Raw genomic sequence first — 14945 nt, forward strand, 5'->3', positions numbered from 1 at the left:
CGAAATGTACATCTCAATGGGTACATATGCTTTTAGTTAATGCGCAAATGGCACGCGTGAATCGAGCAAGAGGTTTTACATTATAATGGTGGGGTCACGATGACTACTGTAGTGTATTCGATGTCATCAACATGCACACTTTGGCACGTCAGATCAAAGGCGTTATATCGACGAGATTAGTACAGCGAAGAAGTGGATGGGAACGATAAGTTCATACAAAGAGGGTGGTGTTGAAAAACACCAGATGTAAAGAAGGCAACAAGTTGTTGGTCCTCGTTGAGAGCTGAGAGCGTGAGCAATCGATTTAACCGCCGAAACCGTACAAGGTGCGGCCTTGGCGCTTCAAAGCGTACACGACATCCATGGCCGTGACGGTCTTTCGGCGAGCGTGTTCGGTGTACGTCACGGAGTCGCGGATGACGTTTTCCAAGAACACCTTGAGGACGCCACGAGTTTCTTCGTAGATCAAACCGGAGATACGCTTGACACCGCCACGACGAGCGAGACGACGGATAGCGGGCTTGGTGATCCCTTGGATGTTGTCACGAAGGACCTTGCGATGGCGCTTGGCACCACCCTTTCCGAGACCTTTACCACCTTTGCCGCGACCAGACATGTTGAGTTGTTGAATGAATGCAAAATTCAAAATGAGCAACTTGGGAGCGAATGGAGTCAAATTTCAACATTCAATCCAACACAAGATACAGCATCTGATTGGCGGAGAAACTCACTCTTTACTGACAACGTTTGATTGGCGGAATTTGAATGTATTTTACTCTTATTGGTAAATGCAGAATATAACGATACATGATTGGCGGGAATTTTGTGAAAAACTTCGTTTTTTGATTGCAGTCATGTTAGTTTTGGCGCGCGTGTGATTGGTCCACTCTTGGCGGGCAGACCAAGTCTTTTCATTATTCAAAAGTACTCCAAGTCCACATGGCTCGTACCAAGCAAACTGCCCGCAAGTCCACCGGCGGCAAGGCTCCCCGTAAGCAATTGGCCACCAAGGCCGCCCGCAAGTCGGCCCCCGCGACCGGCGGTGTGAAGAAGCCGCATCGTTACCGCCCTGGTACCGTCGCCTTGCGTGAAATCCGTCGCTACCAAAAGTCGACGGAACTTTTGATCCGCAAGTTGCCGTTCCAACGCTTGGTCCGTGAAATCGCCCAAGATTTCAAGACCGACTTGCGCTTCCAAGGCTCGGCTGTGTTGGCCTTGCAAGAAGCCGCTGAAGCCTACCTTGTCGGTTTGTTCGAAGACACCAACTTGTGTGCTATCCATGCCAAGCGTGTCACGATCATGCCCAAGGACATCCAATTGGCTCGCCGCATCCGTGGCGAACGCTCTTAAATTACTTGCCTTTGCAAGTTCCATCTCTGGTGTTTTTCAACACCACCCAATTCCTCGAGAAAGCATCGTTTGTCTATTTCGTATCAATTTTGATACCAGTCTCTCACGGCGAGAGGAAGTTTACCTAACCGTTGGCTTGTAGCTCTAGCTTAGCTCAAAAGAGTGTGTCAGTCATGTAACAGAAAATGGTCTGTAATGTCGGTGTATGGTGAATGCTAGCATGATGAATGTGTAAGAATCACCTAATGCAATTGCCATGTGCATTTAGTCTTTCAATCGAAAGAATGCGCTGGCCGCCCGTCCAGCTTAACCCCCCCACAAGTTGCCGATCAATACAAGCCAATCGCTCTCAGTCCACGTCCCTGCCCAGTCATGCTGTCATTGCCATGATGCTGCAGTTTGCATTTCCAAACGAGTGTTGCGCTTCGTAGGAGTGGCTGAGACTGGAGTATTACTACAGCTTGAATTCCAACGATAGCTATTACGTTATCTATACCCGTAGCAGCATTCTCCAACTGGTACTCCATCTACCTAAGACGACCTCGTCGTGTCATACTTGTGCGTGTTTACTCGTTTGGCGTCGCCGCAGCTTGGCCGTGACGGTTGCCGCCATATTGTTGTCGGGGCTGCGCTTGTTGGAGGTTGTTCGACGTGCGATGATGCCCGCGGTTGCCGTCCGGGCCATTATGGTGGCGGGGCTGAGACCCTCCTTGGGGTTGGCCGGCGTAAAAGTTGTTGCGTTGGCCGTTTCCATTGGCATTGTAGCCTCCATTGTACCCCCCATTGCCATTGCCATTGCGGCGGTTGCCGCGGTAAGGTCGGCGGTTGTTGAGGCTCACGGCCCCAAACGTTTCCGTGTTGAGTTTGCGCTCCTCTTGCGCCCGCATGCGCCCGCCGCCGTTGCCTTCCAACCGATCCAACGCATCACACGAAATCGTGTCGAAGAACGACGACTTCTGGTACGACCCTTTGACCACGGGGCGCGAGGTTTCTTGGACTGTGAGCTTGGAAAACTCCTTCTCCTTGTCAAAGTCGCCCAAGCCCCCGGCAAAGTCAAACTCGCCCCCCGTGGCCGTGGCGCCGCCTTCGGGCAGCCCCGTCTCGTTGTTTACGCGACGTTCCTTTCGTCGCAACAGGTGACCACCCATGCCAGGAATCGTCCGGGAAGCAGCATTCGACTGCGAAGAAGACGACGGAGCGGGAGGGTTCACGTTGTGGTACGCCGACGACGTGGCAGCATACTCTTGACGGGATGGCTGCTGGCGAGGAGGGTGGTCCACTTGGCGAGAAGGTTGCTGCTGGCGTTGAGAATCAGATTGGTGCTGCTCGACATGCTGCACTGCATGCGACGTGTTCGACTTGGACATGGCGCCCGGGGTCAGCAGCGCACTTGAAGTCGGAGGCACGAATGTTCGCTTGGGTGAGGCCGGACGAGCGGCGCTGGGCAATGGAGGCTGCTGGTACTGGGAGGCTGATCCAGGTTGCGCAACGGGCTGCTTTGGAAGCGGAGGGGGTGCGCGATGTGGTTGCGGAAATGGGGGCTGTTGCGCGACTGTTACAGGTTGAGGAGGCGGCTGGACGAGCGCTTTCGGGGATGGAGGTGGCGGGGGAGCTACATGCTTCTGTTGCTTGGGGGGAAGAGGAGGAGGTGCTGCAGCTTCACACACGTGCAAATCTTTGATCTCCGACGCCTTAAACGTGGCGTATTGGAGCACCGTGTCCGACGGCGGAATGTGGTCTGGACGCCGCCCTTCGGTCCCAAAGGAACGAACGTTCTGCAGCGCCACCATGCTTTGTCGAGTGTCAATGTTGAACAACAGGCCTTCATAGCGAATGTCTGTCTTCGAGATCAGGCTGATCCGCGATCCGATGTACGGAACGCCGCCGCCTTGATCGCCAGACATCTTTTCAATCTCTGTGGCGAGGATTCTTTCACTACAGACCTGTGAAAATTTATATTTTTATATCTGCTTGCTCCAAGCGAAGGAATAATCCTATTCTTATTTCTCCTATACTAGTATTCATACCTCAAACCTTGACATCCTACGTACTTCTGAGTAGTACTGTAACCGGCCCTCAACGTACGGCACATGACATCCCCATCATAATAATACTCCGGAGTAGTAGGCTAACGTTACAGCGGTAACGAATGAGGGTGGTAATGCGAGGTCGGCGTAGTCCATACAACGAACGGAGTCCATACTACGGTCGAGATTCAATTGTTTTTCCACGCTCATCGCGAGTATTTTGGGATTTTTCCTAGTTATCCCCAGAGTGAATTCCAGATATCGTCGCCGTGAATTGATTGACGGCTCTCGCTGGCCAGACCTGTCGTGACCATTGTTCCTGCGTATTACTAGTAGCTCTCGTTTATGCCGAGTTTTTAGGTCCATGATGGGCCGGTCGAATGTTTTGGCTGATCGTTGGGTGGTCTGGGACGATACAGTACATATCCAAGTTCGAAGGAAGGGTATTAAGTCTTCTCATATATTAGTTCACAGAGCATATCAAATGTTGAGTGATCCATTTTAGTTCAAAAAGGTTGCTGGACCAACATGAGCTTGTTCACGAAGAAGGACTTGGGGCTGTTGCTCCCCGACACCGAGCCTGGCGATGCCATGTCCTTGCGCCATTCAAGGCGCCTTGAAGAGACAGAGGAATATGAAGCCCCATTGCCAAAAGTCGACTCGACCAAGAAAGTCGCGCGGTATCGTGCCGGCCACGTCCCTGAATTCGCCGTCGGAGAACTCATGCCAGACGACGGCCCTCGGTTTCTCGCTGGGTCCAAGAAGCCTGCTGTATCGTCGCGGGAGAAGTCGATCACCGTTCCCAATGAGCGACGAAAGATCGTGGCGCAAATCGTGAAAGCTTCGTCCTTAGCAATAGCCCCCCAACCATCGGCCCCGAAGTTTGCGGCTCCGTTAATCGATTCAGAATCCGACGCAAGCGATGATGACGTCGATCGTCGTGCGCGCCTTCGAAGTAAGATCCTCGCTCAAAAGCGAGACGAACCAGAGCAACTCCTCTCCGTCTCGACCGAAGCGCTTGCCCTGGAAACAACTCCCGGCCCATCCATCGCCGTCGCCCCAAGCCAATTGGCGTCGTCCGAGTCCGAGTCGTCCGAGTGGGAAACCGACACCGATTCGTCCGATGGCGAGCAGATGCTGAAGCCCATCTTCGTGCCCAAGCGTGCCCGGGACACCATTCGCGAGCAAGAGGAGAAGCTCCGAGCCATGGAAGAACGCGACCAAGCACTCGCCGAGCGGGTAAGCGCTTCCATTTATGTATGTATCTCATGGACATGGTAGGCTTTGGAGAAGAAGGCCGAGTCGCGCAAGTTGGTGGCGGAGGTGCTGTTGCGTGAAGAGGGCGACGCGGCGCAGCGCTTGCAAGACGACGCGACTGACTCGGAGATGCCAGACGACACGGATGGGCTGCACCCGGAGAAGGAGCAGCAGGACTGGGAACTGCGCGAGATGCGCCGTCTCAAGCGGTAGGTACATACATACTCGATCGAACGTCTAGGCCGACTGTGTCATGGATGTGGGCTAGGGACCGCGACGCACGGGACGAGCGCGAGCGCGAGGCGGCGGAAACGCTGCGACGGCGACACATGACGGACGAAGAGCGCGAGAAGGAGGACGCGGCGCTGGGCAAGCAGACGGAGAAGGAGAAGAAGAAGTGGAAGTTTCTGCAAAAGTACTACCACAAGGGCGCGTTTTACGTGGACGACAAGAGCATCAAGACGGATACCGACGTCCGCCGCCGCGACGCCGACGAACCCACGCTTGAAGACAAAACCAACCGGGAGAATCTGCCCACGGTCATGCAGGTCAAGAATTTTGGCAAGTCGGGGCGGTACGTTCCCACAGAGTCTTGTATGATCAAGATGGTTGGTTATAATGGGAGATCGTAGGACCAAGTACACGCACTTGACAGACCAAGACACGACCGACCACTTCACTGCGCTCAAGAACGACGAGTACGTGCATATGATGCTAACGTTGTGAGATGGGCTGACGACTCGTGATGGATGTAGGCTGCGAGCGCAGTACGCGTCCAAGCTGAGTGGACTCAAACCAATTAACCCTGCCCCGTTCAAGAGACAGCGTCGTTAGCCAGCTACAGATGACTGGCTAAACCTTATCTCATGACTATTATGCCAGAGTGTGTGTCTTTTAAACCATATCTTATGGTGTTGATGGTACTATTATGCCAGAGTGTGTGTCTTTTAAACCATATCTCATGGAGTTGATGGGATTAGTATGCCAGAGTGTGTGTCTTTGGGAGGATAATAATATTGCCAAAGGTCGTAATATCCTTGGCTAAGTATGTAGCTGTTCTGCTTAGACAAACTACCGGTAGCTCAAGATATGGCGAGTGCCAATTCCGTGGCGTTAGGACGCTCTGTGCTGCTACAGCTGTAGGACACACATGGAACTGCCACTTGGCATGGAGGTTGGCCGCTTCAGGGGCGGCGGACCTTCTTGGACTGGGACCAGTCATGGAGTTTTACAAGGGATGTTTGTTGACCAGGCCAACGGGGGAGGGGGTTGTGGATATTATCAAGATTAGGGAGGCCATGGGCGCGAGAGGTGCAAGGAATCAAAATTTACGTGGCCATGTAGGTCGAAATGTCGATTTGGTCGGGCAGTTCGGGGATGTTGACTTCGAACCGAGCTTGGACCTTGGCGAGCATGTCCGAGTCTTCGTTGGACGAGATGAAGCTGATGGACAACCCCTTGGTCCCGAAACGACCGGCGCGCCCGACGCGATGCAGGTACTGGTCCGAGTCGTTGGGGAAGTCGTAGTTGACGACGATGTTGACGCGTTCAATGTCCATGCCGCGACCAAACAAGTCCGTCGTGACCAAGATACGCTTTTGGAAGTCCTTGAAGCTCTTGTAGCGCTTGATGCGTTCTTCTTGCTGCAGGTCGGACGTGATGCAGATCGAAGGGAAGTTGCACTCGTTCAACAGGCGGCTCAATTCGCGGGCGCGGTTCTTCTTGGACACGAAGATCACCACTTGGTTGAATTCGAGGGCATCCAACAAGTCGTTCAACTTGCGGTTCTTCTCGGACTCTTGAAGCTTGATGAAGTATTGTTGCAGGCCGTGCAGCGTCAGCTTGGTTTCGTCGTCCACGTAGATTTCCATGGGCTAAAGGGAGACGAGGTAAGTTTGATCTCAACATGAGGCATCTGGTACAGTTGCACTTACGTCTTGGCAAAATTTGCGGCACACGGGGCGAATTTCCTTGCTCAACGTGGCCGAGAAGAGCATCACTTGCTTGTCATGCGGCGTCGACTTGAAAATTTCTTGCACATCGCGACGCATGTCCACGGCATCCAAGAGCTTGTCACATTCATCCATTACGAAGTGCTTGACCTTGTCCAGCTTCAAGGTCTTTTCCTTGATCAGGCCGAGGACGCGGCCCGGAGTGCCCACCACGATATGAGGAGGGTTGTTCTTCAACGTTTCGCGGTTTTGCACAATGGGGACGCCGCCATAGAACACAGCCGTCTTCACGTCGGGCAAATACTTGCTGAATCGCTCATATTCATGAGCGATTTGGAACGCAAGTTCGCGGGTGTGGCACAAGACCACGACGCTGATTTGGTTCTCCACTGGTTCCAACTACGATAAGATGCGCATAAGCAATGATCTTTGATCGAGGGGCAATAGGTTTGGTAGGTTACTTGATGCAACGTGGCCAACACGAACACGGCAGTCTTGCCCATCCCAGACTTGGCTTGGCAAATGATGTCCATGCCGAGCACAGCTTGAGGAATGCATTCGTGTTGCACTTCAGACGGATGTTCGAACCCGCAGTCCACGACGGCACGCAACGCTTCGGGCTTGAGCAAGAAGTCCTTGAAGCCGGCACTGTGGATGCCGACGTAATGGCCCCTTCGCGTAGACGTTGTGTTAAGTGGAGGCCTCGAGGTTGAGGGTGGTGGAGCATGGATTCTTACTTCTTGGTCTCCTTGGCGTTGGCCTTGTTGTCGACAGCGACTTCTTCGTCACTGCCGTAGTCGAGTAGTTCCTGTTCTTCAGCCATGGTAATATGTGCGGCGGAACGCTAATTAGCAAATGATTCAGTTTGAGGGGGTTGACAGAGCCACACAAAGTTCCATATTTGAAATTCACTTGAACAACGTATATTAAATTTCGAACCGGTGTAGGGCTCGGGTTTTCTTATCCGGACTATCGAAATTTCCAGGATCTCGGCGGTATCCGGACGCCACTCAACTCCAAGTGATCGGATGAGCGTTGGCGGCATGTAACTTAGCGTTATTAGACTTCCATAAAACCAGTGATTATGACAACCATTCCAGTGCACTTAACAGATTAGGTTAAAGTTATGTTATTATTCACAAGTACACAGTTCAAGCTCAACTTTTACTTCAAAATCGCATGTTTATGACGCTCAGAGTAGCATAAGTCACTCCTAGAGGCACGACGGCGAGTATCAACATGTCCCTGAAGCTGTAAGATTGGTAGGCAGTAGACTTAACGTTGTGGTGGCACAAGGCGGTTGATAACGTTATGTCTATAGGAAAGCCAGAGTAAATCCGCCAATCTATGCTGTATTTGCCTATACTCCAGCAAACACTTACCAGTACTTCGAAGTAAATCGTTATAAAAATTCAAATTTGGACAAGTCGAAAGAGTGGGGGGAAATATTTCAACCAATCACTGTCGTCCAAGGGCAGAAATCCCACCCAATGGAGTTGTACCAGCGAAAGACTTTGGCGATGCAGAGCACAGCAAGTCTGCAGCACAGCGGCGAGAGCCATGCCGCGCTTGAGCAGATCCATTACTACCTGGATGGCATCGATGAAGGCCAGGGATTATCTCGTTCCATCCATGCGCTCAAACTGGCCGAAGTCTGCGCGTCCAAGTCGCCAGCAGCCGCACAACCGCCCATAACAACAACGGAGTCGACGAACGGCCGCCTACTCCTACGAGCCAAAGGGGGCCTCGCCCATTGCATGCAACTTGTAGAAAGTCTGAAGCTAGATCACACCGCCAATTCGTACGAGCATATCTACTGCATGATGACGCTGTTGTACTTTGTCACGCTCGACACGGAGAACTGCGAAGGGTTGACCAGCAAAGCGTTTTCAAAGCTGCTCCAAGTGCTGCAGCTGGCCAGCGGTACATCATGGACGCTCAGCCACGCGACAGCTGATATTGTCACACTGGACGGCGATGCCCCCAAGAAGCGAGCGTTGTTGCGGAAAAAGTCATCGTCGCGACGTCTGGGCGACGGCGGCACCACTTCTGGCGGCTCCCTCGTCCCACAAGCCGAAGCCCTCTTGCGCACGGACGACATGTTCCGCTCAATCAAGTTCATGCCCATCGTGACGTTGACCGATGTCGTGCTTTCCGTGCTTAACAATGCGTTCCACACCGACCAGACGACCCAATATGGCATTTCCAACAGCAAATCCAACAACTCGACCCCTGGCCCCACACCAGCCAACGCCGCCCTCCTTCGCAGCCGGAAGCTCCTGCTTCGAGACAGCGGCGGCCTGGACATTGTCGCTCGGGTCATCGAGACGTCCTTCTCGGCAGCGGTCCCCCATCTTCCAGGCGCATCCGCGCATCTCCTGCATGGCCTTCGGTTGCTGGAGCAAGCGTCATTTCTTGAGCGTGGCGCTCAAGACCACTTGGTGCTGCATACGAACGTCGTCACGGTCCTTCTTCGAATTCTATCGTCGTCGTCATCCGAATCCACCGTCGTCCCCAACGAGTTGCCGCTCATGGCACTCCGCGTACTCATCAACCTCACCCATAAGAACGACATTGCGTGCACACATGTGGCTGCGGCGCACGGCACCCGCGTCCTCGTCGCGCTCTTCCTGCATGCTGCCTCGGCAATCTCTGGCGAAGATGCCACCACTTTGCCCGACGACATTGACGTTGCCACGACCAGCGACAAGTCCACTTTTGACATGTGCTTGCTCACGCTGAGTGCGCTGGTCAACTGCGTCGAGCACAACGACACGAACCGCGATGACGTGGCACGCTACGATGACAGCACGTTGGACAAACTGACTTTGTACTTTGTGCGGCGGGTGGCGTCGTTCGAGCACATTTTGCACCACCCCGACACTGAGTCGGGCGCGACGTGGAACCCCGAAGACGTCATCTTGAGCGGGTCCACGGCCATGCTGCTTGGGTGTGTGATGCGCGGCCGCCCGATCTACGCGGCCCAAATTCTGGCGGCGCTACCCGATCAGTCGCCCAAACTGCTGCTCCGGGTGCTCGTGGCATTTGTGGGGCTGCACGCTCAAATAGGAGCGTTGTCGGAGGAGATCCTCGAGTCATGTGTAGAGGTCGAAACCGAGTTGAAGGCGCTCCTGACGGACGAAGAAGGAGGAGCAACGAGTATACACACGTCGGTAGTTCCAACCCATGGCATTGTAACCATGTCGCAGATTGCAGCTGTCCCGGGTATCCCACGCATGAACGCAAAGATGGACGAGTCGTTGACGGCGCAATTGAGTATCAACACGCCTGAGATCGAGTTCACCACCCCAAAGTACCCCACGACGTATCGAGGACGAGGCAACGACACCCCCCCCGCGTCGGCGTTTCAGTTGTTTGTCGGTGGGTTTGCAACGGCCCGGTCATCGTCGCCAGGGATGGCGTCGGGGGGGCGAAGGAAGCGAACGAGTCGGGCTTTGGGTGTCGACACACCCCAAAACCCCGTCGAGAGCAGCAACCGCGGGAAGAAACCGACCTGGGCCGACGAATCGGAGGATGCTGCCGCCGTACCTTTTCCGACGTTTGTCAGCCAACGGAAATCCCTGCAGCGACCATCTTCGGCCACGTCCACCGTGAATGCCAAGTCGAGCTCGACCACAACGACGAAACCACCAACAGACGCCGCCACAGATGCCCCAGAATCCAGCCCCACTCGCACCAACAGCAAAGTCGGCGGGGCTGCCGCAAAGGGGATTGTATCACATCAGAATATGGACAAGAGTCAACGCGTCAGACTTGATGTGATCGAGGCGGCGGTAGACACCCGACGCCACGCGCCAACGTTTTCCCGGCGGCATTCCAAGCGACAGCCTCCTCCTTCGACTATCATCATACCCCCCATTCCCGACAAAGAGGCGGGCGCCACGTCCACCACGTCGAGTACTCAAGACAATCTAGACGTGACAAGACAACACCTTCGCAAACGACCAAGCCCGTCGGACTCCACCCCAACCCCTCCTTCCCACATGTCGTTGCAACCCGCGACGCCCAAGCGCAGGAAACCCACACCCGTCGCCGTCCGGACCAGCTGCCAGGCGCCAGTAGCCACCTCTGGCGACCACCACAAGTCGGCCTTGGCCAAGAAAGTCCTGCCGTCGCTACGTACCCACAAAGCCAAGAACCACCTGGACGACGTGTTTAGCTTCGATGCCTAACTATTGTCATATTGAACTGTACCCATCACCTCCAATAGTAATGCGCAATAACGTGATTCGTTACCAGTAGTAGTAGTATATGTAGCCATCACGAATCTTCAAAGTCATCGTCGTCGTAACCTGCTGCTGCTGCTGCTTCTGTAGGAGGTTCTGCCAGGCCCAGCTCGTCGTCGTTGTACGCTTCGGCCATCGCGTGGAGCTCGGACGCTGAGAGCACCCCGTCCGCATTCACGTCAAACTCGGCGAGCAGCGCCGCCGCTTCGTCGGTGTTGACGTCGATATGGAATCGCTTGAGCCCGGCGTGGAATTCGTCGATGCCGATCACGCCGTTGCCGTCCACGTCGAACGCGGCAAACAACGCGGCGCCCATTTGCTGCATCGCCGGGTGTCGCTCGACCAGCGTCAGCAGCACCTCGATGTCCCGCACGGGGTGTACCCACGCACGGAACTCCTTGTCCGAGATCCACCCACTGCCGTCAAAGTCGAGCCGCCGCACGACGCCGTCCAACTCGTGCTCTGGCAAGTGCACCATCGCTTTGAGCGCGCGCTTGAATTCGGCTGTCCGCACTTTGCCTTGGTGCTGGGCCAACGCGCCGAACCAGCGGCGTAGCCCCGCCGCGTCCGCGCACATGTCACAGAGTTGTGTGCGACACTGTTCCACGACCACGCCGACTTCTTCGTCCGTCGCCGCCCGTGTCGTGTCGAGACAAAACGAGATAAAGTCGGCCTTGGACACGACGCTCTGTCGACGAGCGTCCATGCACGCGACGGCAGCTTCGACCACCGACAGCGGCGCCGTGTCGTCCCCCAAGTATGCGTGTAACTCGGACGCGCTCAGCTTTGCGCTTTGGTTCGTATCGATCGATTCAAAGAGGTGCTTGATCGCGTGAGGTTTGGCTTCGCCTGCCAGCTCCACGAGGTGCCGTCGGAGCTGTTTCACGGCGGCGCTGGCTGCACTCACACTCGGCTCTGTATTGGGTCGTGGTGGTTCATCATGAGTTGTGTTGGCCCGAGTGTCGTTCGAACGCTTCAGTTTGAGCCACCCAAGCAGTTCGTCCAGCGAGATCAGGTGGTTCTTGTCCTACAAAATACAGTCAATCACACAAGATTACGATGAACCCGACGCCATCGATCAAGTCAGTGGACGACGACACCAAGTATATCTCCAAAACTAGAGTATATCGCATCCCCAGTAACGTTACTGGCACTTACGTGGTCCAGCCGTAAGACTAAGCGAGACAACTGCCCCAACGTAAACCCAAGCTGGAGCTGGGCCAGGGCATGGCAAAAGTCGGCAAACGTGGCGTCGTCTCGGCGATGGAACACTGGATGAAACACAAGGCGCACGGCGTCCTCGATCGTCGGCGCCGCGTCCTTCCGCGCGGCCTTCACTCGATGGAGAATCGCGTCGCGCAGTTGATACCCCAGCACGCCCATCTCGTCCACGGACGCATCGGCAAACGCGAACGCGACGAACTCGGCGATGTTGACACTGCCGCTGCCGTCCGCGTCAAAGCACTCGCGCACGTACTCCCAGTTGGGCGCGTCCATGGCCACATGGAGCTGGGTCTCAAGGCACGCTTTGAAGTCGGCCAGCGCCACGTCGCCGCTGCCGTGCCGGTCGAACGATTCAAACAACTTGACCAGCGCCGCCCGAAGTGATGCAAACGTCACACTTGAACGCTCCCCGCCACCGAACTGGGCGCGAGCAGCATGGACGATACGCTCTCGCAGCTGCCGAAACGTCATGCTGATGCCTTCCACCGAGTTGATTGTGGGGACCGCGGGCGCCAATGCAGGCGATGCTTCTGTCATCTACCCAGGTCGTGCCATTGAACTTGAATGCACAAAGTCAAGTAAGTTGGGGATCACTGTCGTCCATCCATATGGAAATATGGCAAGCTCAACTCCTGGGATACGTACCTCTAGAACGGTGTTCGATTCAGGGGATGTGTTGGCGCTGGTCCATGGCGGCGGCGAAACCTCGGCCACAACATCGGGGGGGATAGCAATGCAAGTCGTCAAATCAAAAGCTTTGGTGAATTGGTCCGCGGTCACAACGAGGCGATCAGTTTGCACATTGGCTCTCGAGTGAATCAGTTGAATCAGTCTACAAAAAACGATATCCAATCAACAACCACAAGAACAAGCCGATATCAAACCTCCGCACCACCTGCCGAGGCACGTCAAAGCCAAGCTGGAGCAGCTGCCGACGAAAGACGGCGCGGTCGACTTGTCCAGCATGGCGTCGATCAAAGAACGAAAACACATTCGATTCCTTGGACGACGCTCGTTGAAACGCCTGCTGAATGTCTGTCCAGAGTCTCAAGATGGGCTCCATCTCCTTGTCGTGCTGGAGCTTGGCGGTGGCGACGTGCATTTGATGCTCAAGGATTTGCTCTGCGGCATGGATGGCTAGGGCTTCGTTGCGCTGGCGGCGCTCGTCCGTCCGCCGCCGGTACATGCGCCTGGCCTGGCGCGTCCGCACAAGGCATTGAATCACCACGGCGGCCGCATACTGCGACCGCTTGACGGCGTACCGGCGCAGGAACGTGACGTGGCACAACCACGTTTGCAACCGGCATGCTGACCGGTGCACCAACGCCTGATCCTGCTCCACCAGCGTTTGTTTCCACTCACGCTGCTTGGCTTGGTCCGCCATGATCTGAGTCAACCGGTGCTTCTCCGCGGCAATCCGGTCCTTCCGCGTGGCTTCCTTTGCCAGCCGATTCTTCTCCATGCGTTCCTCGTACGTCATGAGCATGGGAGCTTTCGAAGGCGACGATGATGGTGCTGCTGCTGCTGCGTCGGTTGGTATAGTGGCGTCACTGGGAGGATGAGATGAAGCTGGTGGTGGTTCCATCTTGATTTGAGCCTCGCGCGGCGTCGGTGGTGGATGGTTTGATGGGGTTGGAATGAGAACTGATGGCAAGGCGGATGGGATGTCTGGAAGGGTCTTGGCGATGGCTTCGTAGGCCGCGATCAACACGTCGCACTCGTTCGCTTGCTTTTCGAGCTGCCGTTTCTGCCGCTTCTATTGGCAACGTGAATCATCCATAGTAGAACTGGTGGAGATCATTCGAAGCGTACTTTGGCGTCCAATGTGTGGGTGCTGTTGTCTTGACGTTGAAGCAGCTCATCCCGGGACGACACGTACGTGGCACAACGCTGGGACAGAAACTCGACGCACTGGTGAAGATATTGAGCAGAATATTGACACATTTGGAACGCGGCTTCAACTTCCTTGTCCACGACCATGTCTAGACAACCGTCGCAAGTCGGGATACATCGTGTATGATGGCGGCGATGATGGACGTACCCAACGACGCCAACGTGTTGCCGTAGAGGACGTCGTCTTGATGCGCTAGGAGGGCCTCGACATTGCCCTAGAAGCAGCACATGACGACATGACTTGCAACGAAGATGGAACATCACGACAGTTACCAAGAAGAAGATTTCAGATACGTTTGTGGCGGCAATGGTAGACCAGTCGATCTCTCGCGCGGGAATTTTGAATTGAAATGACGGATGCACGACTGAATGCAGCTCTGAAGTCGACGGAGGAGCTTGGGAAGGAAACACAGCGCTCGAGTCCATGTAAGTGACGATAACTTGTAGGTTGACGGGTCGTTTGATGTGCACTCCTTCATACACAGCCTGGTTGACAGCAACCCACATCGGTCCAACTTCTACTCGACGTTAAATATGCAACCGCCTGGAAGTGTTACGTGAAGGTGAAGTTCGTACCTGGCGGTCCATCGGTGTCCAAATGAATCCGTGCATGCCCAAGATAAACATCGTGCTGTGCGTGAGCATTCCACAGCTCAATGGACAATGATTGCGCAAGGACAGGAACACACACAATAGCATCGCGCCATGCTGCCACGGCAGTGTCCGTTCCATCCAAGCGCTGGGCATCGGCTTCGTCGGTCTTGGCAGATACACGCTTATGCGTTGATGGCTTTTCGTATACGAACTTGAGAAATGGCCGCTGGAAGTGCGGCATCAAGCCGGCGGCCGAGCGGACCGTCACACACGCCGCCGCCGTCCTCCTTTTGTCGATCATTTGAAAGATCGCGCGCACTTTCCGGCGCACTTAACAGGGGCGTTGATGAATCTCAGCTGAACATAATAAAATTCGAGGATTTCAATTCATTCGAGATAAT

At 54.9% G+C, this 14945-nt stretch overlaps 7 protein-coding genes across 7 annotated transcripts; 2 read left to right on the forward strand and 5 right to left on the reverse strand.

Annotated features, from left to right (window-relative positions):
• Positions 1–148: 148 nt before the first annotated feature.
• On the reverse strand, positions 149–634 carry H257_04358 (histone H4). Its single transcript, XM_009828823.1, has one exon. The coding sequence runs from the start codon at positions 614–616 to the stop codon at positions 305–307; it is 312 nt and encodes a 103-aa protein (XP_009827125.1). The 5' UTR covers positions 617–634; the 3' UTR covers positions 149–304.
• Positions 635–939: 305 nt separating this feature from the next.
• On the forward strand, positions 940–1350 carry H257_04359 (histone; the record flags this gene model as incomplete). Its single annotated transcript, XM_009828824.1, has 1 exon — positions 940–1350. One exon carries the CDS (start codon positions 940–942, stop codon positions 1348–1350), a length of 411 nt encoding a protein of 136 aa, XP_009827126.1.
• A 438-nt stretch (positions 1351–1788) lies between these two features.
• H257_04360 (hypothetical protein) lies at positions 1789–3268 on the reverse strand. Its single transcript, XM_009828825.1, has one exon. The coding sequence runs from the start codon at positions 3252–3254 to the stop codon at positions 1917–1919; it is 1338 nt and encodes a 445-aa protein (XP_009827127.1). The 5' UTR covers positions 3255–3268; the 3' UTR covers positions 1789–1916.
• A 622-nt stretch (positions 3269–3890) lies between these two features.
• On the forward strand, positions 3891–5569 carry H257_04361 (hypothetical protein). The gene is made up of 5 exons (XM_009828826.1): positions 3891–4616; positions 4659–4843; positions 4903–5208; positions 5267–5332; positions 5390–5569. The coding sequence occupies exons 1-5, from the start codon at positions 3906–3908 to the stop codon at positions 5466–5468; spliced, it is 1347 nt and encodes a 448-aa protein (XP_009827128.1). The 5' UTR covers positions 3891–3905; the 3' UTR covers positions 5469–5569.
• H257_04362 (DEAD-box ATP-dependent RNA helicase 15) lies at positions 5565–7442 on the reverse strand. The gene is made up of 4 exons (XM_009828827.1): positions 7324–7442; positions 7048–7258; positions 6569–6985; positions 5565–6508 (listed from the first exon to the last, which is right to left on the reverse strand). Exons 1-4 carry the CDS (start codon positions 7407–7409, stop codon positions 5963–5965), a joined length of 1260 nt encoding a protein of 419 aa, XP_009827129.1. The 5' UTR covers positions 7410–7442; the 3' UTR covers positions 5565–5962.
• Positions 7443–8399: 957 nt separating this feature from the next.
• H257_04363 (hypothetical protein) lies at positions 8400–8909 on the reverse strand (the record flags this gene model as incomplete). Its single annotated transcript, XM_009828828.1, has 1 exon — positions 8400–8909. The coding sequence occupies one exon, from the start codon at positions 8907–8909 to the stop codon at positions 8400–8402; it is 510 nt and encodes a 169-aa protein (XP_009827130.1).
• Positions 8910–11100: 2191 nt separating this feature from the next.
• On the reverse strand, positions 11101–14892 carry H257_04364 (hypothetical protein; the record flags this gene model as incomplete). Its single annotated transcript, XM_009828829.1, has 8 exons — positions 14527–14892; positions 14224–14468; positions 14099–14165; positions 13870–14039; positions 12942–13813; positions 12703–12889; positions 11992–12594; positions 11101–11860 (listed from the first exon to the last, which is right to left on the reverse strand). Coding segments are annotated over exons 1-8 (3222 nt in total), but the record flags the coding sequence as incomplete, so codon positions are not given.
• Positions 14893–14945: the final 53 nt, after the last annotated feature.

Source organism: Aphanomyces astaci (assembly GCF_000520075.1).
Source record: "Aphanomyces astaci strain APO3 unplaced genomic scaffold supercont1.7, whole genome shotgun sequence".
In the NCBI taxonomy this organism is placed as follows: Eukaryota; Oomycota; class Saprolegniomycetes; order Saprolegniales; family Verrucalvaceae; genus Aphanomyces; species Aphanomyces astaci.